General features: G+C 30.7%; 1 protein-coding gene across 50 annotated transcripts; it reads right to left on the bottom strand.

The window, feature by feature from the left end:
- Positions 1-209: 209 nt before the first annotated feature.
- On the bottom strand, positions 210-22,596 carry LOC107452333 (uncharacterized). 50 transcript variants are annotated; one of them, XM_071182666.2, is made up of 31 exons: positions 22,452-22,596; positions 19,014-20,087; positions 17,726-17,764; positions 16,471-16,509; positions 14,910-15,170; positions 13,544-13,644; positions 13,480-13,495; positions 12,588-12,613; positions 12,135-12,222; positions 11,856-11,879; positions 11,259-11,300; positions 10,974-11,000; positions 10,685-10,711; positions 9,460-9,486; positions 9,311-9,337; positions 8,553-8,579; positions 8,210-8,236; positions 7,652-7,678; positions 7,211-7,237; positions 6,959-6,985; positions 6,032-6,058; positions 5,822-5,851; positions 5,458-5,496; positions 5,242-5,289; positions 5,040-5,078; positions 4,845-4,892; positions 4,656-4,703; positions 4,530-4,559; positions 3,667-3,714; positions 3,033-3,125; positions 210-2,001 (listed from the first exon to the last, which is right to left on the bottom strand). In XM_071182666.2, the coding sequence occupies exons 1-31, from the start codon at positions 22,507-22,509 to the stop codon at positions 404-406; spliced, it is 4,059 nt and encodes a 1,352-aa protein (XP_071038767.2). In that variant the 5' UTR covers positions 22,510-22,596; the 3' UTR covers positions 210-403. The 50 variants fall into 50 exon arrangements, with proteins under 50 accessions (XP_071038767.2, XP_087017763.1, XP_087017765.1 ...); XM_087161637.1 differs by having other exon boundaries at positions 13,480-13,568; positions 13,617-13,644; XM_087161639.1 differs by having other exon boundaries at positions 13,544-13,592; positions 14,906-15,170; positions 22,452-22,595.
- Positions 22,597-22,746: the final 150 nt, after the last annotated feature.

The raw sequence follows: 22,746 nt of genomic DNA, 5'->3' as shown, positions 1-22,746 counted from the left end.
CTCTTATTAACAATTAAATACATTTAATACCCCTATTCAAAGGTACCTGAACCAATATATTTTTTTGCCCTTAAACTGAGGGTGTCCCTTATTTGGAAATACTACTGAATATATTTTTTATTCTATAAATTGTCTTATTGTTTGAATTGTTTATTTTTTACAAGTGTTGAACATTAATAAAAACCAGTGTTAAATAATTAATACAAAAATTTATTTTTAAATCATTTATTATAAACTAATAAACTGCTTTACAAAACTTTGTAAGCACATTTTAATAGTTAAACAATAACTTTTTGACAATAATAAAGCAAGACTTTTATATCACATACATAGTCAAACAATGGAGTAAGCTCCAATATAGCTTAAAAAGAATCTAAAAACGCGAAAGGAAGTTTGCGGAAATTTACTTTCTGCGGAAGCCAAGGCCTCCAGAAAGACCACCACCGGAACCAGACAAACCACCCGATGCTTTACCATCAGATCCAAGGCCTCCTTTTAATCCTTCTGTCGCCTTACCAACGCCTCCAAGGCCTCCTTTCAAAGAATCTGTTGCGCCTCCTAAACCACCGGCACCACCAGCCAAATCTCCTGCACCCTTTCCAGCATTTGCTGCTTTAGCAAGAGCCATGATTTTCTCGGCTACTTCTGCATAAGCTTTTCCCTGTTCACCACTTGCTTTGAGTTGGGTTATAATTGTAGACATGCTAGATTCTAAGGCGCTTGACTTCAATGAGCTTTGTGTTTTGCTTAGTAACTCTCCAGCATCTCCAGCTCCCCCCAATCCCTTGAGGTCACCAGTCGTTTTATCGAGACCTAACTTTTGAGTGAACTCTCCGCTTCTCTGCAATTCTCCTCCGATTTTTCCTTCTCCAATTCTTTTTCCGAATGCCCTGGTTTTCTCTATAGTACCGCCCATGCCAAGAGAATCTCCGGACATCTGAAGCTGCTGGCCTATTTGTTTAGATGCGTCGAGAGCTCCTGTACTTTGAAATAAGGCTTTATTCGTTTCAAATGCACTATTAACACCAAGTGACTTATCCAGTTCATCACTGGAGAAACCAATATTCTTTAAAACTTCTCCCATTTGTCCTTCTTTAAGACTTCCCTTCATAGCCATTGTTCTTGTCATCATCTGCTTCAAAGTGGAAAGCTGGTTCATGTTGAGGCCCTTTTGAGAAGCAGCTGTCAAAATATTATTCATTTGCAATTGCTGCATATCCAAATCACTTAGTCCCATTTTATTCATACCTCCCATTAGATTTCCAGCATTGCCTAAGCCTCCACCTAGTCCCTTAAGTTTCCCCATTCCACCATCCAAGTTCATGCCTTTAAGTCCACCCATAGCATCCTGGAGACCTCCGTCTTGTCCGAGGCCCTTAAGTTTATCTTTTATAGCTGGTAAATCTTCTGGCTTTGCATTAATTCCCATACCTTTGAGTTTTTGCATTAAAGCAGCATCATCCATACCTCCTGCTAATCCACCAAGTTGTCCCATTCCACTACCCATGTCCATGCCTTTAAGTCCTCCCATAGCACCTTTGAGACCTCCGTCTTGTCCAAGACCCTTAAGTTTATCTTTTATAGCTGGTAAATCTTCTGGCCTTGCATTAATTCCCATGCTTTTGAGTTTTTGCATCAAAGCTGCATCATCCATGCCCCCACTCATTCCATCAAGTCCACCTTTTGGAAGTTTGCCTTGGGCATCCTTTAAGCCATCTGTGCCAATTCCCAAACCTTTCAACTTTTTCATACCTTCTGGACTTCCATCAATTCCCATGCCTTTCAGCTTTTTGAGATCTTCTGGACTTGCATCTATTCCCATGTCTTTGAGCTTTTTCTTTAAATCATCAGCATCGACACCTTTGTTTCCCTTCAGCCCATCCATTCCACCGTTCATTTCATTTATTTTCTTAAGGAACCCTTCTAGGTCACTTGAGGAGCCACTTTTCTTATCCTTGTCATCGTCTTTCTTTCCTCCTTTTCCAGATTTACCACAACCTCCTGCAATGATATAAGGGCCATATTAAAAGTGTGAAATTGCTTGTAAAAATAACCACATTGTCTATATTGTTTACAATTATAGATAAATTAAAAAGCAGATAAATTGAAGAATGAGTTTCCTGCTAATCAAGAACTAATCAAATACCGCATTAGGTTTGTATCGTAAGTAAACATAGAAGGAAATGTCTCAAAGGATTTCAAAGCGCACTTTAAATGCATGTAAGTTTTTAATTTACTAAACTGAAAAATGCTGCACTGGTGGAAGAAATTAAGAGAATTTGTAGACTTGGTCGATTATTTCTAGAACTACTGGACCATTGATACAATGGTCCAGTAGTAAAGATTACATTGATACAATACAAAACAAATAACCATTCAACATTTGTAACTCACACACATGATCGTGCATGATTTCGCTGGAGTCGGAAGGTATGCAATTACCGCAGGACAATTCAGGCCAATTGCCACAGGAAATGATAAACTGCCTTATTTCAAGTATGAAATCACGTTGCAAGGCTTGTATATCTGTAGGAGGGGACCATACCTCCTATTAACCCTTTTTTTTTTGTTTATTCTGCAACGGCTGTTTCATACCTTCCAACTCCAACGAATGTTACGCGCGAACATGAGTGTGTATTACAATTGTTGAATTTTTAATTGTTTTGTATTGTATCAATGTATCTACATACCAAATTTCCTTAAATTCGGTCTAGTAGTTCTAGAGATAATCGATCACAAATCTGCAAATTCTCTTAATTTTTTACACCAGTGTAGTTATACTGACAAAATAGATTCCATATTTAAATTTAACACAAAAAAAAAACTATTCAATGAAGAAACACCGATTAAAAAGAAATGATAACATATCTATATCAGTACTAAAATAACTCTCAAAAAGTTGTACGGAGAATAATTATAAATTTTTTATTTATTTTTTCATTATTGTTCATTCAAGCCTTGTACATCAAAATAAGATTAAAAAAGATTAAGATTAAATAAGATTAATGAAATAAATATTTTATAGATCTTACCGTCTAAATCTGGGTTTCCAATGGGTTTTCGATCACCTCCTGGCATTTCAATCGGCGACATGGTAACAACCTGGTCATCACCGCCACCTAGTCCTAAAGTAATTATAGATGTTAAAATTTTTAATTTGATATTTATTAATAACAATTTAAACGAAGTTTCTCATTAAAAAAAATCATACAATGTATTGATTTAACCTTCAAAGCAAAAATTCTATACTCATTAAGGGTCGGTAATTTGCTTAACTGAGAAAGAAGCATTGTTAAATCTTAAGGAATCGTAATCGATGTCAGTGAAAAAGGCACTAAAATCACAAAATTCTATTTTGTAGCCTAATAGTGCCAAATGAAAAACGTTTCTAATAATTGTCTTTCACACCATTTTTTATCAATGATAAAAGTTACGCAAGCGGTAATGAAGTTTTGAATCTGGAGTATAAAGTAGAGCTAAAAACTAAAAAACGTAATACGCAAATTTCGAATAGATGTCAAAAGTCGGCAGCATTTCATAAACTTGCCATTAAAGCTAAATTCAGAAAGAAAAATCAATGTTAAAAAGTAAACTATGAGAATGTTACCTCAATATTTAAGTATATCATATTTAAAATATTTTCTAGAATGACCATTAAATACTTACTTCTACCTAATCCTCCATTTCCACCAAAGTTAGGCATTCTTCCAGCGTCTAAAATAATGACAAAAACAAAATCAGGGAGTCACAAGCCATCAGGCAAAAATTAATTAACCTCCGCGGCTAGCGAGCTACATGCGGCTCTTTGAAGGATTATTTGTGGCTCTCGATATATGTACCCAAGTTCCCTTTTCATTTTTGTGCTATTATATTTGAATATTTTTTCTGAATCCACTTGAAATTAACATAATTCAAGGTGAATTTTCCATTTCCAATATAATTATGACCCAAAAGCATCTGAAGAATTAGAATTAATCGAGACGCAAAACGATCAAGCTCTACAATTAAAATATAAGTCGACGACGATTACTAAATTTTGGAAATTTGTAAAAGAATCGAAGTATCCTGAATTATAAAAGGCTGCATGTCGAATTATTTCAATATTCGGAACAGCTTACTTATGTGAATAATTTTATTCCACTTTAAAATTCGTGAAATCCAAACACCGATCAGTATTAACTAACCAGCATCTCAAAGAATTACTGAGAAGTGCTGTCACCAATTATTCACCGAATTTTGAAGAATCATCAAAAGAAGTAAAATAAATGTGTTTAATATTTAAGTTCAATACACATATTTTGTACTTTTATTTATATGTTTTAAATAAGTATAATTTCTGTAAAAAAAAAAATTTTAATACCTTTTTTGCATATTTTTTGAATACGTATTTAATTGCGGCTTGCGAAAAATTTCAAATTTTGAAAAATGGCTCGACTACCAAGGAGCTTGGCCACCCCTGCTATAATTCAATATGAAAAAAATTACTTTATAGTTAAGTTGGCTAAAGGTTAAACTAAAAATTAAATTACTTCCTCCTGAACCTCCGAGTCCACCTCCACCTAAAAAATTATTTTTAAAAAAATGTTCAGAATATAGTAAAAACCATCACCCAAAAATATTTTTTAGCTTAATAGTCTAAACAAAAATCGGCATACTTCCTCCTTGTCCTCCCATTCCTCCAAAATTAGGCATTCCTCTTCCGCCTGAAATTATCAAAAATTAAAACATTGTCCTCACTAACCATTTGTACAAATATTAAAAATTCTATGGAACTAAAATTATATCTAAAAAAAAGTTTTGATATTCTAAATATTTGTAGAATCTAAAAACAAAGATCATCTTACTTCCTCCTAAACCTCCCATTCCTCCGTAATTTGGTAGTCCACCTCCATCTAAAATAATTAAAATTAAAAAATAAATAAAACTCTGTAGTTAAGTGAAGTGCGCAGACATAAATAGTCAGAGACACATTTTTTAAACTAATTTATTTCAAAATCAAAGTCTAAAAACAAAGTTAAATAAAACAGAAATTAACTTACTTCCTCCCATTCCTCCAAAATTAGGCATTCCTCCTCCGTCTGAAATAGTCAAGAAATGAAAATTCTTTTCACATGAACATTAATATTAAAAAAAAATTCATAATTTTAAACTTATAAAATTATAATTATTAATTTAATTAATAAAAATTGTTTCAGTAATCTAAAACTGGATTTCGTGTTATCTAAAAAAAAAACAGCTTACTTCCTCCTAATCCACCCATGCCTCCGTTGCTAGGCAATCCTCCTCCATCTATAATGATCAGAAAATAAAACTGTACTTGAAGTTAATGAATTACATAAATGCTAAGATGGATTTTAGGACTACTACAAAATTTCATTAAAATGTTGTTTTATTTGTCTGGAAGTCGTTACATGCATTGTTTAAAAGTAAAGCTTGAAGAATCAAAATTCAACTTACTTCCTCCCATTCCTCCAAAATTAGGCATTCTTCCCCCATCTGCAATAATAATGAGAAAAAAATTTTATTTTTAAATTCATTATTTTATTTTTAAATTCATTATTTTATTTTTCAACTCAATTTATATTTAAACTCATTGCATAAATATTTTATCGTAATTTGAAAGCAATAGATATTGTAATCAGTGGACGGAAATCTACATTATTTTCGTAGTTGCTTTGTTACAACCAACCATTATTAAAATACCAAAGTCTGCAAAAATAATTACATGTTATTACATAGAAAGCATTTAGAGTAACGCTTTATTAGAAATATTTAAATCGTTCAGTTTTACAAGAAAAATTTCAATTAGTGAAATATTTACCTCCCAGTCCACCGCCTTGTTGGAAACCTCCTGCAGAGAAAACAGCAAAACTCAAATCAGTATGGAATTTTATATTCATTATTCAGAGATTTGAAATAAACTCAATTGCATTTTTTTCTGATAATCAAGGATAAATGTGTCATAAATGATGCCTTTGTGTATTAAGAAAATTTGAAAGAAACCAAACACTCAAAATAAAGGTATTTTTACCTCCTTGGCCACCTTGTTGGAGACCTCCTAATCAAAAGAGTAAATTTAATTAATGATCATGTAGAACATTTAAAAAAAAAATGGTCGAGTTTAATTTTGCTGAGCGTCAATAAAATGTTGTGACAAGGTTTTCAAGGAAAAGAAAGTACATTGATAAGAATTAAGAATTAAATATCAATCCATGACCGAAAAAAATCAGGGGTAAGATGACCTAAAGAACATGAGAGTCGGATTAACCTTTTGCTCACAGCTGGTAAAACTGATGGTCCAGAATTGCTGATGCTATCAAGCGCCGTTAGCCTTTTGCTTACAACTGGTACAGCTGATGGTCCAGAATATCCTGTGCAATCAAGCAGCGTAATCAAAAGATTAATGAGAAATGGATCATGTATGCAGATAGTGTACTAGATGAATACATTTCATATTGCCACAACAGATGTTCGATTTTTGCACCATCAGTCAACATTGGGGCATAAATTGCCGGATACGGCCGCACACCGACAGTTGCTGCGGAAACAAGATCCATTGTTCACTAGACGGCTCGATATATATAATAGTTTAAAAGCACTCTCCACACTAAGAAATCAATGTTGAATAAGTCAGAAGAGAACTAGCTCATTAACTATTAGTACAGCTCACAGTATATTGCAGTTCCTTTACAGTCTTGGGGTATAGAGCACCACCTAGTGGTATACAATGACGTTTTCGGTCGCTGGCTGATATGCAATTTTCAATCCTTATGATTTTCCTATCTTTATCAAAACATTTGTCGCAATATTTTTGAGACACGTTGTAAATATTAATTAATTTATTAGTAACTCCATCCATGAGCTTTTTTTTCTGGTAACTATACAATAATAAGTTTCTTAAATGTTCTAAACGAAAGAGAATGAAAGAAAAATGAATAAAATGAAAGAAAGTGTTTACCTCCTTGTCCGCCTTGTGGAAAAGCACCTGCACAGAAAAATAAGTTAAAATTAAGACGTGTTAGATGAAATAGTAGGTTTGTTTAAAAATTGATCAAAAACTAATTTGAAACATTATTTCTTATTTGATAGTTAAATTTGTTAATTGAATTGTTCCTTTTCTAAAAAAAAAAATTCGCATCTTTAATCGTAGCTATTCGTTAATTTTTTAAAGTAAAACAAATTCGAAAACGAAAAATTCTTGGTTTCTTACCTCCAAGACCGCCTTGTTGGAAACCGCCTACGGAGAGGGAAAAAAAATTTATTAAACGTACTAGAAAAATCAATAGGTTGACGTGGTTATAAAACATTTAAGTCTACGTACCAACGTTATATTTTATCATATGATAGCATTTATGCCATAAATTGCTAAATTAGCATTATATGCTATATATGCTATGCTATATATATGCTGTATGCCATATATGCTATAAAAATATTTAATTATTATATACTATTTTGTGCTATTATGTATTATATGCTTATTATCTGAATTATATGATATAATTTTACATAATAGCACTTTTTTATCAAAATAACTTATAAATTCATGCAAATGAAGCTAAGATTTTATTTTTATGCGTAGACCTTAATGGCTAAGAAATTTTTCAAAAATATAGAGAGTGTTTTAAAATCAAAAAACAAGAATTCTTACCTCCTAGACCACCTTGTTGAAGACCACCTGCACAAAATTATATATTGATAAAATTTAATGAAAAAGTTAAGTTGCATATTTTCAAAAAGTTTATCTTTAATCAGCAAGTTAATGGACTTCGTTATGAAAAGCGTACAAGCAATTTTTTTACAAACCATGACTAATATTTTTACTAATTTCTGGCTAATTTTTTTTTAATTTTTAACGAATAATTTTTTTGGAAATTGAATCAATAATTTCAAAGAAATTATTTTTTCAATTTCCGCACAAAATATCAAAATTCAATTTCCGCACAACTTACGCACAAAAATAAAGAAATAATCTAAATAATTGTACTCGTTACAAAAAGTAATATGAAAAGGCTTTGAAAAGTAATTCATGTTTCATTCTGAACATTAATCGATTAAGTTCTGAACTGGAAACATTTATTTTTTTAATTTATATAATTTTTCTTTCTTTTTTAAATTAATTAATCAGTAAATTGATAAAAAGTTAGTGGACTAACCAACTTTTTTGATAAAAAATACACATTAAAACTGAACTGAGTGGAATTTTTACCTCCTTGACCACCTTGTGGGAAACCACCTAAACATAAAAATAAACTAATTTAATGCACTTAAATATTTATATATATTTTTAAAAAAAACATTTAAAAAGTACATAAAAAATATAATTCAAACATTAAAACATTTTGTTTTAACTATTTTTCATTTAACGGTTGAATGAAACATTAAGTACCCTATTGTATTAAGTACCCTATTGTATACCCTAAGTATAAAAATACCCTATTTTTTCTAAGAATCATAAATGGATAGCGTTATGTAGGCAAGTTTATGTTATATCGTTATGTTATAACTTAAGTAGGCAAGATATTAAAAATAAAACTGCGAAGAATTCTTACCTCCTAAACCACCTTGTTGGAAACCACCTATACAGAAAAATATAAAAATTTATTAAATATGTTTACAAAGTAACTGTTATAATTATTGTTATAATTATTTACAAAGTAGCTGTTATATATTGATTATTTAATTTTTATGTGGAGATCTGAACAACTTGAATTTTTCAATTTCCTTATTTAGCTAACGAAATCTTTTTTTTTCTCTAATATTTATCAATTATTGCAGTAGAGAACCGATTATCCGGAACGATCGGGACCATCGCTATTCCGGATAACTGATTTTTCCGGTTTTCTGAATCGCTACAAAAAGCCGTTTTTTTATTGTTAAAGAAAACTAAGAAAAAATAATGTTTGGAAATAATCTTAAAAAGAAGAAAAAACGATAAAGTAATACACTAATGATTATTTCCAAAATGATGGTAGGGTAAACATCTTTCAAAAAAGAAAGAAAAATCCTGAAATCTTATGAGGAAAAACACATTTTTTTTAAAAAAATGTCGGGAAAATTTATTGAATTTCGCTCCGGTTTTTTGGTATTCCGGTTTTCTGATTTCTGGATAACGGGTTCTGTACAGTTATAAATAATAATTTCTTGATTATTTCCTAAGGTTATCATTTATATTGAACTCGTTCGAAAATTTATGTTAAAAATATTATTTTAGTGTATTACCGATGATAATATAAAAATAATAAAATTGTTTTATTCCAGAAAAAGCTCATTGATGAATCCTTTTTATTTAAAAACTGAAATTAGTTACCTCCTAAGTCACCTGGTTGAAAACCACCTGTAATGAAAAATACACGAAATTATTAAACATTAAAAAAATCATTAAATTAGTATGTTTTCAAAACAAAAAGTGATTCTGAATTTTAATAGTTTCTAAACAAAAATATAAGAATTTCTTACCTCCAAGACCACCTTGTTGAAGACCACCTATATAAAAATAAAATATTAAATTTAATTGATCACCTGTTAAAATACTTACAATTCAGTCATATCATTTTCAAATGCTGCCTACATCCGTTAATGATAGTTTGAGGAGTTATCTATAGATATGAATGAAATTATTTTAGGAAACCTATACCTTTCTCCTATATCTGTCTTTTGCTCGAGATGGCTCAGGGGATAAAGTGTTTGCATTCCAACGGAGAGAACCGGGTTCGATTCCCAGCGATGGCTCGTCGATACATGAAATATCCTCAGTGGTAGACGGATCATTGGTTGAGTCCACTTGCCGTCAGGCTAACTGTATGAGGTTTTCTTCTCCATGTAATGCAAATGCGGGTTAGTCCTCCGCGAAGGCAAATTTCTTTCAGTACTTGATTCAGGAGTTCCCTTGTCTTCTGGATTGGGTTCAAAATTACAAGGCAACGGCGTTGAACATTAGTAGTCGTAAAGCCAAAAATTGGGTCTGCTGCTCAACGACGTTTATAAAATAAAAATAAAATATACCTATCTTTATCTTTGATGACCAACGTATGAAGATATGAAGTGAAGGTATGTTAATGAGCTACCGACATCTCTGAGTGATTCCAAATTTTATTAAGTTTCACAATTAATTAATTTTGATTAATCTCCTCAAGTTTGTGTGCCGTTTCAAAATTTTGCTTTTGGAGAAAAATAAATTTTTGCCTTTTCATGTTTAGGGAGAAATGCTTGAGAGAGATGTTTATTGGTTACCGGCAGGGTTCGAACCAAGGACCAACTTACTTTTTATTGTCTCAGCCTGGTATTGTTTCGGGGAAATTTCGTTGCATTCTAAGCGCATTATGAATACTATGGGATCAATTTAATCAAATTATGCAAAAAAGGTGAGGTATTCCTAACTTAAATCAAAATACTGAGAAAAAAAATATATAAATATATACTGAGAATTTAATTAGAATTTGAATTATGTACAAGTAATATATAAATATTTAACAGCGCGATTTTATTCGCATATATAAATCTGACTGTACTTTTCAAAAAATTAAATTTATAATCTGAATACTAATATATTCAGTCATTATTAAGTTATTGAAATTTTATATAAAATTAATAAGATTTTTTTCACCAGTAATTGTAGATTGATAAATAAGTAGATATTAATAATCATAAAAATTAATTCCTGAAATTAAAATAAAATTTTTACCTCCTTGACCACCTTGTTGGAAACCACCTATTTACAAATAAAAATTAATTGAACGTTTTAGAACAGTGATTGTATAAATATATTTTCAAAAGTTTTTAAACTTTGTTTTATTTTTTTTATCAACTTATTGCTTTTTAATAACATTTAAGTACTTTATTAAAAAAGTTGAGCTTTATGTAAAGGAAATAAGTTTTTTTTCTCCAATAGTTAACTTAGAAGTCATTAAGGATTTTATTTCATACAAAAAATCATTAATAAAATTTCAAGAATAAAATGTGTGCGTTTTTACCTCCTAGATCATTTGGTTGGAAACCACCTGTAAAAAAGAAATGAATTGAGTTATTACAATTACATAATGCTTCATAACAAGAAGATTGACTTCTTTAAAATAGAAGTATCAAAGTTGTATCTTCATATCAAAATCTTCATAACAAGAAATAGATTGACTTCTTTAAAATAAAAGTATCAAAGTTGTATTCTAATCCTATTTCTAACAATTACTATAGGTTATCAAGTCATTAAATTTCTTCAGAAAAGTTTAAAAAACTACTTTTATAATAAATACAATCTTCACCTCCTAATCCACCTTGTTGTAAACCACCTTGTTGCATACCACCTGCAAAAGAAGCATTATGAAACGTCTTATAAAATCTGAAATGTTAGAACGTTTTTAAAGAGTTATCTTTAAATTTCTAACAATATTAACCCTTTTCCATGAAGTGTGGTAATAATGCGTAATAATAATAAATAGCAGTGCAATAATAACAACTAAAAATTAGTTGATTTTAAACGTTTATCAACCACTATTCTTAAACAGCAAGGATCTGAAGCATGTTTCTTCACTTAGAATCTATTGTCTAAGGTCGCAGTAGTAAATGAATTGCTTGATTAAAATTTTCAATCAAAATTTACTGTTCCCGGGAGGGTTAAGTTTAGAAATATCCATAATGAATCCATATACATTTTTATTTCTTGTTGTTACATAATTCGTGGTTCTTAATTTTAAGGAAGGAGGAGGAAAGAAAGTTTCAAAATCTAAAAATAATATAGAATTCTTACCACTTATAAAAAAATGAAGTGAATGGATTGAACTTATTAGAAAAATAAAAACGTATTTTTGAAATATGATCGAATCATAATGAGGAATATTAATTTATTATAGAATTCTTACCTAGACCACCTTGTTGGAAACCACCTACAAGAAACGCAAGTAATTAAAATTGATTTTAAGAAAATTTTGAACATATTTTTAAAAGTGAATCAAAATATCATTATGAATTTTAGATTTGTTCCTCAGTTTTTTTAGTTTATAGGTTAATTGCATTTATATATAGAATTATAGATTAATAATTTAATGAATGTAATAAAACGTTTAATAACTATAATAGCATAAACTGTGATTTTTTAAGAAAACATTCAGAAAAAATCATCGAAATTTAAATATATTTACCTCCCAAACCACCTTGTTGCAAGCCACCTTGTTGCAAGCCACCTTGTTGCAAGCCACCTTGTTGCAAACCACCTTGTTGTAAACCACCCACAAAAAAGAGATTAAACTGTTTAGGAAAACTTAAATGGCTTCAACGAACTATGATACTAAATGATACTAAATGTTAATCTGTTACTTGTTTTAGAAAACTATGAAAGTATGATATTGAATATTAATTTGGTACTTTTTAATTTCTAAGAGTCTAAAGTAAGAATATTATTAAATATTGACAATATTTGTACCACTGCTGCGTTTTTTTGTAATTATTTATTTTTATTTATATAAATTAGTAATGAAATTATAAATTATTACTTATAATTGTTTATGATTATCTATTTAATAATTTATTTAATGATAAAATTTGCAGAAAAGTAAGAAGAAAGTTTCAAATCCTGAGAGCATAATATTCTTACCTCCTAGTCCACCTTGTTGGAAACCACCTATGAAGTGAAATTTAAGTTTAGCAATTAAGTTGGTCAGAAAAACTAAAACATAATTTTAAAACATAATCAGAGCATCATTATAAATATTAATTTTGATGTTAAGTTCATCATTAAATGAATTTCCTCTTTGTGTAGATTTATGGTTTGATTAAGGCGTCTTTAAATGTTAATAATACTCACTAATTAGTATAAACTCTGTATAATAATTGGTATAACTTGTATACTTACTATACTAATTGGTATAAATACTAACTGAAATAACTATAGTTTTGCTTCCTAAACCATCATGTTGTAATTCATCTTGCTGTAAGCCACGTACAAATAAAAAAGTAATTCAGGTAATTATAACTTTTAGAAAAAATTATACGCTAATTTAGTAAGTTTTAAAAGAATGATTCTAACTGTTAATCAGTTATTTAACTGCTAGGTATATAATCGAGTGATTTAAGTGTATTAAAATTACTTTTTTCTTGTAAAGTATTGATTGATGGTCATTTGAAAGTTGTTTTTTTTACTATTAAAATGCATATTAAATAAAACTATTAAAGAATTATATAATTGTAGACAGTATAGAAATACAAGAGGTAGTTTATAGGCATTGATGATTTCGAGTACTATTACGACATATAGCATAGTGACAATATGGCTTTGTTTTATACCACAACTTGAAAAACACAGAAGTTTAAAAAGATTTTGGTTTTGAAGCAATGTATGAATGAAAAGCTTTTGAAAAATACCGAACATTTTTCCTGAATTGTACACAATTCTTGAACAATTACGTATTTCATTGACTCATTGAATGCAGATTACTTTCAGATACATACATTTAAAATACGTTATAAGATATAAATTTATATTCTTACCTCCCATGTCTCCACCATTCAATCCACCCATGTTTCCACCGTTCAATCCACCCATGTTTCCACCGTTCAATCCACCCATGTTTCCACCACTCAATCCACCCATGTTTCCACCACTCAGTCCACCCATGTTTCCACCATTTAATCCTCCCATGTTTCCACCATTTCCTGAAATGAGAAGCATAAAAATAGTTCAGACAATAATAAGTGAATTTCATGGCACATAAATAATATTTTAGAAAATTAAGATTATTTTAGACTAAGACGAAGGATTGAAAAAAATAACTGTACCTATTTAAAATAATAATAAGATTAGTGAGAGATGTATTAATATATAAATCAGCGCTTTGAAACTAATTGTAGACAATGAACCAAAGTTATATGTTTTCGCTTCCTGAACTTAATTTTAAATATTCTAAATTGAATGCAAGAACGGTAAAACGGTTTGATTTTTTTTAAAGCACATATTTTAAAATATTTTAATGAAATCTCACTTGCCTCTTTTAATTTTATAATTATGCATTATATTCGAATGGAAAACGATGATAGTTTTACCGGAAATACTTGTGTGTAAGTTTACTTCCACGTTTTGTGTATTTTTCGACAGTAAGTAGCGTACATTTATGAATCTCGATTCTACTAAATTCATGAGAATCTCAATTAGAAGCTGAGCAGTTTTTTTTAAAATAGTTTTCTGGTGTTTCAGAAGTTGATTTTTTGACATTCTCTAAATTGTCACTCAATATGTTCCTTTCCCTAAACTTCTCAATTCCCCTAGATATTAAGATACGAAGCTCTTCAATTCATCGATATTTTAATCTCTTTAATTCATTAAGATTCTAAGCTCTGCATTTTATTAAGATTTTAAGCTTTTCGATTCCTAAGGTATTAAGTTCATCAGTTCATTAAGATATTAAAGTCTTCAATTTATTGAATTAATGAGTTTTTCAATTCATGAAGGAATTAAGCTGCTCAATTCATTAAAATATATGACTTTTAATTTTTGAAGATTTAAATGTTTCCGTTATTATTCTTCGCTTCAAATCTAAGGTTTTCCGATTCATTAGATTCCATCTGCTAAATCATTTAGTTGACGGATGCTTTGCACCAAAGAATCCAATGCTTAATGAACTAGAAAATCAATGAACCCGTGTCGGCGATGTTTGGCCGACGATGTTTGGCCTTTCAATGAATATTGTAAATGCTAATACCACGAATAGCTTCTTTTATTGTTATTACAGCATATAAAAATGCATTTTATATAGTTGACTTTGCTTTGTATGGTGTTCCATCTAATGAATTTTATTTTTATCTCTCAGCTTTTTCTTCAAAAACGTTTTACTTTTCACAACTAAGTACATTGTTTAAATAAATACTACATTTAGATGCAGAAATAAAATTTTAAATAATATAAATGCAAACTTAATACTTACCACCCATATCTCCAAATCCATCGAGTCCACCCATGTTTCCACCATTCAATCCACCCATGTTCCCACCGTTCAATCCTCCCATGTTTCCACCATTCAGTCCACCCATGTTCCCACCATTCAGTCCACCACCCATGTTTCCACCGTTCAATCCACCCATGTTTCCACCATTCAGTCCCCCACCCATGTTTCCACCGTTCAATCCACCCATGTTTCCACCGTTCAATCCACCCATGTTTCCACCGTTCATTCCACCCATGTTTCCTAGAAGAAGAAATAGTAAAGAAATATAAGATATTCGTAACTCAATAATTCTAGATATAAAAATTTGCATTTAATATATATTCATGAATACTTATTGTGCAGAAATAAAATCCATATTTCCATAGATAAGTTTCTAAACATATATATTATATTGCAATAACTGAATTAAACCATAGCTCTACTTAATTTTTTAAATAACGTATTATTTTTAATTGGTTCAATAAGTTACAATGGATATAAATGTTATATTGTAAAAAATTTTATTAAAGAGTCTTGCTTCTGTTTATGGTACAATAAAATATAAGAATTGGGCAAGGAAAAAAAATTAATTTTAATATTGAAATTCATGAACGGTAATGAATTTTACTTAACTATCTTGTGCCACATATTCTCTCTGCTGTTTCATATAATTGAAACCATATAGAATTTTTTTCACTTTAGTAAAAGTTCTACTTTACAATAATGTTATCAGTACACCATCTTAAAGAAGTAGATTTTTTTAATAACTGATTGATATAGTTCCTTTTACCCCAATCGAAGTTAATCAAGCGTTTTTTAGAGTACTTAAACTTATAAACTATTTTTAAATGCGAGTGCATAAAATAGTGATTATTAGAAGTGTGGTCTCTACGGCCAACTACATTTTTTTAAAACAGGTTCTGATTGGATATTCACTTGTAAAGCATGGGATTAGTCAATGTGCAGAACAAAAGACAAGAAGTAGAAAACATTTGAGATTTAGTAGCATCCAATTATAATTTCTATCATAATATTTTAAAAATTTAATCGCGCATATTTTGAAAATTAAAAGTTCTGTCCTGATTTTTTAAAGTAATATCTAAACAAATAAAAACGCCTTAATTTAGTCCAATGCCAGTTTTACTGCTTAATTTTTAATAGACTTTTTTTTTATAGATTTAGTAAAATAATCATCTCGCTATATAAAAATCTCACGTATATAAAACTGCGATATTTTCTCCCTAAAAGATGTTCCTAAAAAACGTTCAGCTGAGCAAATCGAAAATGTGGCTTTTGTTAACCTAAACCCTACATATCACGAGAATCCCAATGAACACCGGATTTTAATTAATACGATGGGTAAATCTTTTGTGTAAATGAAATGTTTTTGGATGGATGAATGTAAAAAATCTGTAAACCATTCCAAAAAAGCCATTTCTTTGCTTATTTCAACTTCGAACGTTTCTTAAATAGACGATTCAGACGACTAGGTGAAAGAATTTTTTTTTTTTTAATCTACATACGGAGTTTAAACAATTTAGAAAATAAAATAAATTCTTACCACCTAAGTCTCCTCCACTTAGTCCACCCATGTTTCCACCTAAACATTTTTAAAAAGAAGTCTAGTTATAAATAATTACTGGACCTTCCAAAAATGACCGGCTGTTCGGAAAATCAATTTTTTTTTAAAAAAATTGATGGTGATAGAAATGAAAAGTCTGCTGCATTCAACTTATCAAACTAGGAATATTTTAAAACCAAATTTGCGAATTAATAAGAAAACTCATCAGCAGAGGGCTCTGTTGGCTAGAAAAAAATCTCGAAACAATGTTTTCTACTTATTCAGTCCATTTTAACTTAAATACTTGCACGAGCGTCCATCAGCTTTGTGTCAGACTGTGTGGCTAATTGGATAATATTGTTTTATAATTTTTCAGAGTTAGTATCGCCATCTGTTAACACATTTTGTGTTTATTTTAGAAACTTGGTAAGAAGAAAAAAATCTTTTACAAGCAGAAAGCAGCCAACTATACTTTTCGTTCTCCTTCCGTTTTTCTTTTATTGATTTTTCAAATAGTCGGTCATTTGATGAACACCCGGTATTAAGTCACAAATATGAAAAATATATATATTTCAAAGAACGTTTCAGAAGAAATAATAGCTATCATATCAACAGATCAGTATCACCTTTGCAGATTTGATTGAGACGATTATCACAATTTATTTAAGACATGAACATAAAATATGAAGTATTGTTATTTTTTTAAGATCAACTTTTACTTAATTAAGGGTGAATATATCAAAACTGAAGGTTAATAGAAACTTTTCAAGTTCAGTGTTGTTTAATTACATCTACAAAAATTTACCATAATTGTCCTATAAAATTTAAATATTTTCTCTAACTCTTATTAATATTAGCGAGTGTTATCGAACATTTAAATTGTTTAAACAATCTCAAGACAAATAATTTTTTTCTGTTTAATTGGCGAAAGTTAGTTAAGCGAGAAATATATTAACAAGTTACCTTATTAAATCGAAGACTTGTTAGTATATAAGGGCTATTTTTCATTCATTTCAGTTGAATATCACCCCTCAACCTAATAAAAATAAGTAATAAAAAATACTACAAATTTGTACCGAATTTTTGAGTTTTTCCTTCTTTTTGGGACTTTTTGAAACAAAATATCAGTATTTTTTTCTTTTGACTTTTCATTGCTTCACAGTAAGCTCTTCTCTTAAATATAGTTAGACAGTTTCATAAAATTTCAATTGCTTTAGTGCGAAGAATATTTATGATTGCAAGAGAGTATTCTTACCTCCTAAATCACCAGATCCCATATTTCCACCATTAAGTCCTAAAAAAAAGAATAACAAAAAAATTTATAGCAATCTGGAATTACAAGAATGTTTACGAATAAAACTATTTAATGTTATACATTTCCTACATAAAAGATATTTAACTAAATAATTTAAATAAATAATAACAATGAAATTATACAATGTCTCTTGATTAAAGTTTTCTTACTTAATTTTGGAATAAAACGTTTGTCGAAGGATTATAGGAGTTGCAGAAAGGAAAAGTTTTTTTAAATAATCGATTTTTAATTAAGAAACTTATTGATATATTAACATCTAAAAATTCAAATAATTTAAAATCATTGATTATAAGAATGAATATATTTATAGATAATTTATTTTATATAATATGGCTGTATTTCGAACTCCAAACTTTTCTTAAGCTTAGTGCATCAATAATGAAAATATATTACGATAACTAGTTTTTTTCTTCTTTCCTTTCTAGATCATTTCGTTACTTCTCAATGTAGAAAACCACGAACAAGCATACTTAAGGGTCTTTTTCTTACCATTGTCACAAAATGTGTCAACTCGTACTAAGTCGATGATGGTACTAGGTGACGCTGTAAAGTGTGGAAGCTGTATATGAACTTCCATGGACACGCTGTATATGCATAGCTGTTTAAAAAATTTAAGGACAAATTTCGTATACTCATGCCACTAATTTAGCTTTCGCTGCTTGTGATAGAATTGATAAAATACATTCTTCGTAAGCGTGAAATTGCAAAAAACTTTATGTTATTCACTGTGCTTGATGAATTCCACCTATAAAAACATTTCATTGAGAAAAATTGCAATTTTCTAATATAATAATTTATATATAAATTTAACATTCGCTGCTGAATGTAAGCTATGCAGTATACGTTTCCATCAGTTCTAAAAAAAATATCTAACACCTGATGCAAGCATATTCAAAACAAATCGTAGTTAAGGGTGAAGTTTCATTAAAGAAAATTGCAGTTTTCTTTGACAAAGATTTACTCACTTTTATATTTTAACCCATTATTTCTGAAAAACCTATTAATAATTATCAAGATTATTTCAACTAACAAAATGTAATTTATACAATAAGTTTTAATTTGTATTAAGATTTTACAATCTAAACTTTTTAATTGTAAAAGAATTAAAAAGCATTTTAACATTATTTATGTGATATTATATATTATGTTGGATTCAGTCAAAATAAGTTTCGAAATAATAGTATACTATGTTAAACGCATATTATATTATAGAAATCTAAATACTCACCTCCCATATTTCCACCGAGTCCTCCCATGTTTCCTCCATTGCCACCAAGTCCTCCCATGTTTCCTCCTTGGCCACCAAGTCCTCCCATATTTCCTCCTTGTCCACCAAGTCCTCCCATGTTGCCTCCGAGTCCACCCATATTTCCTCCTTGGCCACCAAATCCTCCCATGTTACCTCCGTTGCCACCAAGTCCTCCCATGTTTCCACCTTGTCCACCAAGTCCTCCCATATTTCCTCCTTGTCCACCAAGTCCTCCCATGTTCCCTCCTTGTCCACCAAGTCCCCCCATGTTCCCTCCGTTACCACCGAGACCTCCCATGTTTCCGCCGTTGCCACCTAGTCCTCCCATGTTTCCTCCTTGGCCACCAAGTCCTCCCATGTTTCCTCCTTGGCCACCAAGTCCACCCATATTTCCTCCGTTGCCACCAAGTCCTCCCATGTTTCCTCCTTGTCCACCAAGTCCTCCCATATTTCCTCCTTGTCCACCAAGTCCCCCCATGTTACCTCCGTTGCCACCAAGTCCTCCCATGTTTCCTCCTTGTCCACCAAGTCCTCCCATGTTTCCTCCTTGTCCACCAAGTCCTCCCATGTTCCCTCCTTGTCCACCAAGTCCACCCATGTTTCCTCCGTTACCACCGAGACCTCCCATGTTTCCGCCGTTGCCACCCAGTCCTCCCATGTTTCCTCCTTGTCCACCAAGTCCTCCCATGTTTCCTCCTTGTCCACCAAGTCCTCCCATGTTTCCTCCTTGTCCACCCATGTTTCCTCCTTGGCCACCAAGTCCTCCCATATTTCCTCCTTGACCACCAAGTCCGCCCATATTTCCTCCTTGGCCACCAAGTCCTCCCATATTTCCTCCTTGACCACCAAGTCCGCCCATATTTCCTCCGTTGCCACCAAGACCTCCATTGCCACCTAAATTTCCAGATCCTCCCATATTTCCAGGTCCTCCCATATTTCCACTGCCACCTAAATTTCCAGATCCTCCCATATTTCCTGGCCCTCCCATATTTCCACCTCCTCCTAAATTTCCTCCACCTCCAAGGTTACCTCCTCCTCCTCCCAAGTCTTGAGCTGAAATGATTAATCGAACATTAATTATTTTTCAATGATTGCGGAATAAATAGAAAAGAGGCACTTTAAATAGTTAATAAGCATGAAAAATAGTACTTGCCAAAAAATCTCATTCTTAATTGAAGAACATTACAGAAAACCAGCTTTAAATTGTATGGGAATAGCGGAAACAATTATGTGAAATATTTCGGAAAAGTTAATCGCTAAATTAAAGTATCCTGAAAATATTTTTACTCATTCTCTTAAATATCTTTTTCAAACCAACTTTATAAATTACTAAGGAGGGTTGCTTCCAAAACCAAGTATGTCTAGCATCAAAATCACAAAATTTTTTGTGACCAAAACCATCTTGGTATCCAAAGAACGGTAACTAGATTAATGCAGTGTGAATAATTACAACGATAAATTACTTGTTTCATCTAAATTGCTTTTATGGCGTTCGTGATTTGCCACTTCACAATCGAAGTCAGTTCCTCAGTTGGCAATTGACCTCCTAGAGGATAACCTTCTTCAGGTAAATAATAGCCCCTTTCCTCAATGTACCCTTGTGATTTTTAATCTTTTTTTTCTTGGTAATGGGCAAATTTAGTTTATAAAACTATTTTATCTGGTGAGATTGAATTCATAATAGCATGCGTTTGCGTTTCGTGCAACTTCCGACACTTGTGCCATTAAACTAACCAATCGTGTTCTCTTTCATGAAATGGTAAAATAATAAGTTCTCGAAACCTTTTCTACCTTGTGTTCTGAAGACATTTTAAAGGCATCGATATTTTTGCTCAAAACGGATTGCAAGAACATTGCACAAGTTTTCAACTGGTGTCTGATCAAAAGTCTAAAGTTTTTAATGACTGATCAGGATTTTCCCGAGTTTTAATTTGAAGCTGATTATAAGTTTTAGATGCTTAGCTATGAGGTTGTTCAGAAATTTCAGGTGTAAGGATAATGAAAAGTTAGTTTGGGTTTAATTGGGATGTCGTTACATTGCTTCAGACTCAAGATTAAAAAACGAATTTAATTAAATTCTCAAGGATACGAAAATTAAACTGCTCTATGAAATGTGTCTGATATTAAACCATCTACGTATGATAAAGTTGTAATTCAAACGAGCTTTAACCTAATGCAAAAGGGAAAAAAATTCCCTGAATAAACTTGGTGTTGTGATTGTCTGAAAAAAGTAAATGTACTACTGAAGGGATTTTAAAAAGTGAATCAATCAATGTCAGAAATTTAATGACATTCAATTAAATTTATAACTCTTTGTAAAACTTTAAATCTTAACCCGGTATCTCTCTCTATCTCTGATACATTCCAAAATAATTAAGGCAAAAAATTTTCTACAGTTAAATTATTATTTTTATTATTGCATCTCTAAACTGCCACTGCTTACTACCACTGTTTTTAGATTTAAATTTAATGAATAAATACACGAGTGAAAGAGATGAAACCACTTCTACTCAAAAACTTATAATCTGGTTAGAACAGGGGTTTTGGAGTCGGAAACAATTTTGCAGAAGTCGGAGTTGAAAGAACTAGCTCAACTCCGACTCCTATTAGTTAAAGGTTGGATTCAGCAGAATTGAAAAAAAGAAGTCTTTGATCTTTTGAAAATTGTTTAGAAAAATATTTGTAATTATTTGAACAGAAATGTTACTCGAACAAATATTATCACTTTTGTTAAATTATGCTTTATTACAAAATTATTTTACATGAGTAGTTAAATTCATTAACTTGTCAAAAAATCAATTATATCAAAATACGAAACGTAATTTCAAATAAAATTACCTTTAATTTAAATCGCGCATAAAAAAAAGAAATATCTAATTTCAAACTAACATTTACTAAGTGAATAGCTTAATTCTTTCGTAGGATTCATTTGGAATTTTAATGAAACGTAAGTCGAAGTTGAAGTAAGAGTCAAACATTTCAAGTTCCAACTCCTCAACTCAAGTTGGAATCGTTTAATTAATTTTTAAGTTTTAATAGAATATAATCGAAGTTGAAGTCGAAAATTTAATTTTAAATAAAATACCTTTAATTTTAATCGTACATAAAAGAAAATAGAAATATCTAATTTCAAATTATTATTCACTTAGTAAATAGTATTAATTCTTTCGTGGGATTCATTTAGAATTTTAATAAAACATAAGTCGAAGTTGAAGTAGGAGTCAAATATTTCAAGTACCAACTCCTCCACTCAAGCTAGAATTGTTTAATTAATTTTTAAGTTTTAATGGAACATAAGTTGAAGTTGGAGTCAAACATTTCAACTATTGATTTCTCTAGTTAGAATTAAAAAGAAAAGAAATAATTGAAATAGAACTTATATATATAGAACTAATGTATAGAGATAAATGATATTACCTTTAACATCACAATATAGAACCCCTAGGGCAACTACGAGTATCGCTATTGCTTGCATTTTGGAAAGGAGTCCTATTCAGAAACTGAATGATGGTAGTCCTCGATTCTCCTTATAAAGGCCCAGTGAAGACTATCACTTATCAATCTGATTAAACAAATTGAGCGATTAACTAATCCACACCCCAAGTCACACGATTAAGCTGTTTTTTATAACCCATATTGAATTTTATGGTTACGAGGAAGAATGCTCATAAAAAAAACTACTCGTATCTAAGAGATTAGGTTTATGGCAGCT

The sequence above is a fragment of the Parasteatoda tepidariorum genome, chromosome 4, assembly GCF_982258835.1.
Source record: "Parasteatoda tepidariorum strain Cologne lab strain chromosome 4, Ptep-v5.0, whole genome shotgun sequence".
In the NCBI taxonomy this organism is placed as follows: Eukaryota; Metazoa; Arthropoda; class Arachnida; order Araneae; family Theridiidae; genus Parasteatoda; species Parasteatoda tepidariorum.
The sequence above is the reverse complement of the archived record's forward strand: the minus strand, read 5'-3'. Positions and strand labels throughout refer to the sequence as shown.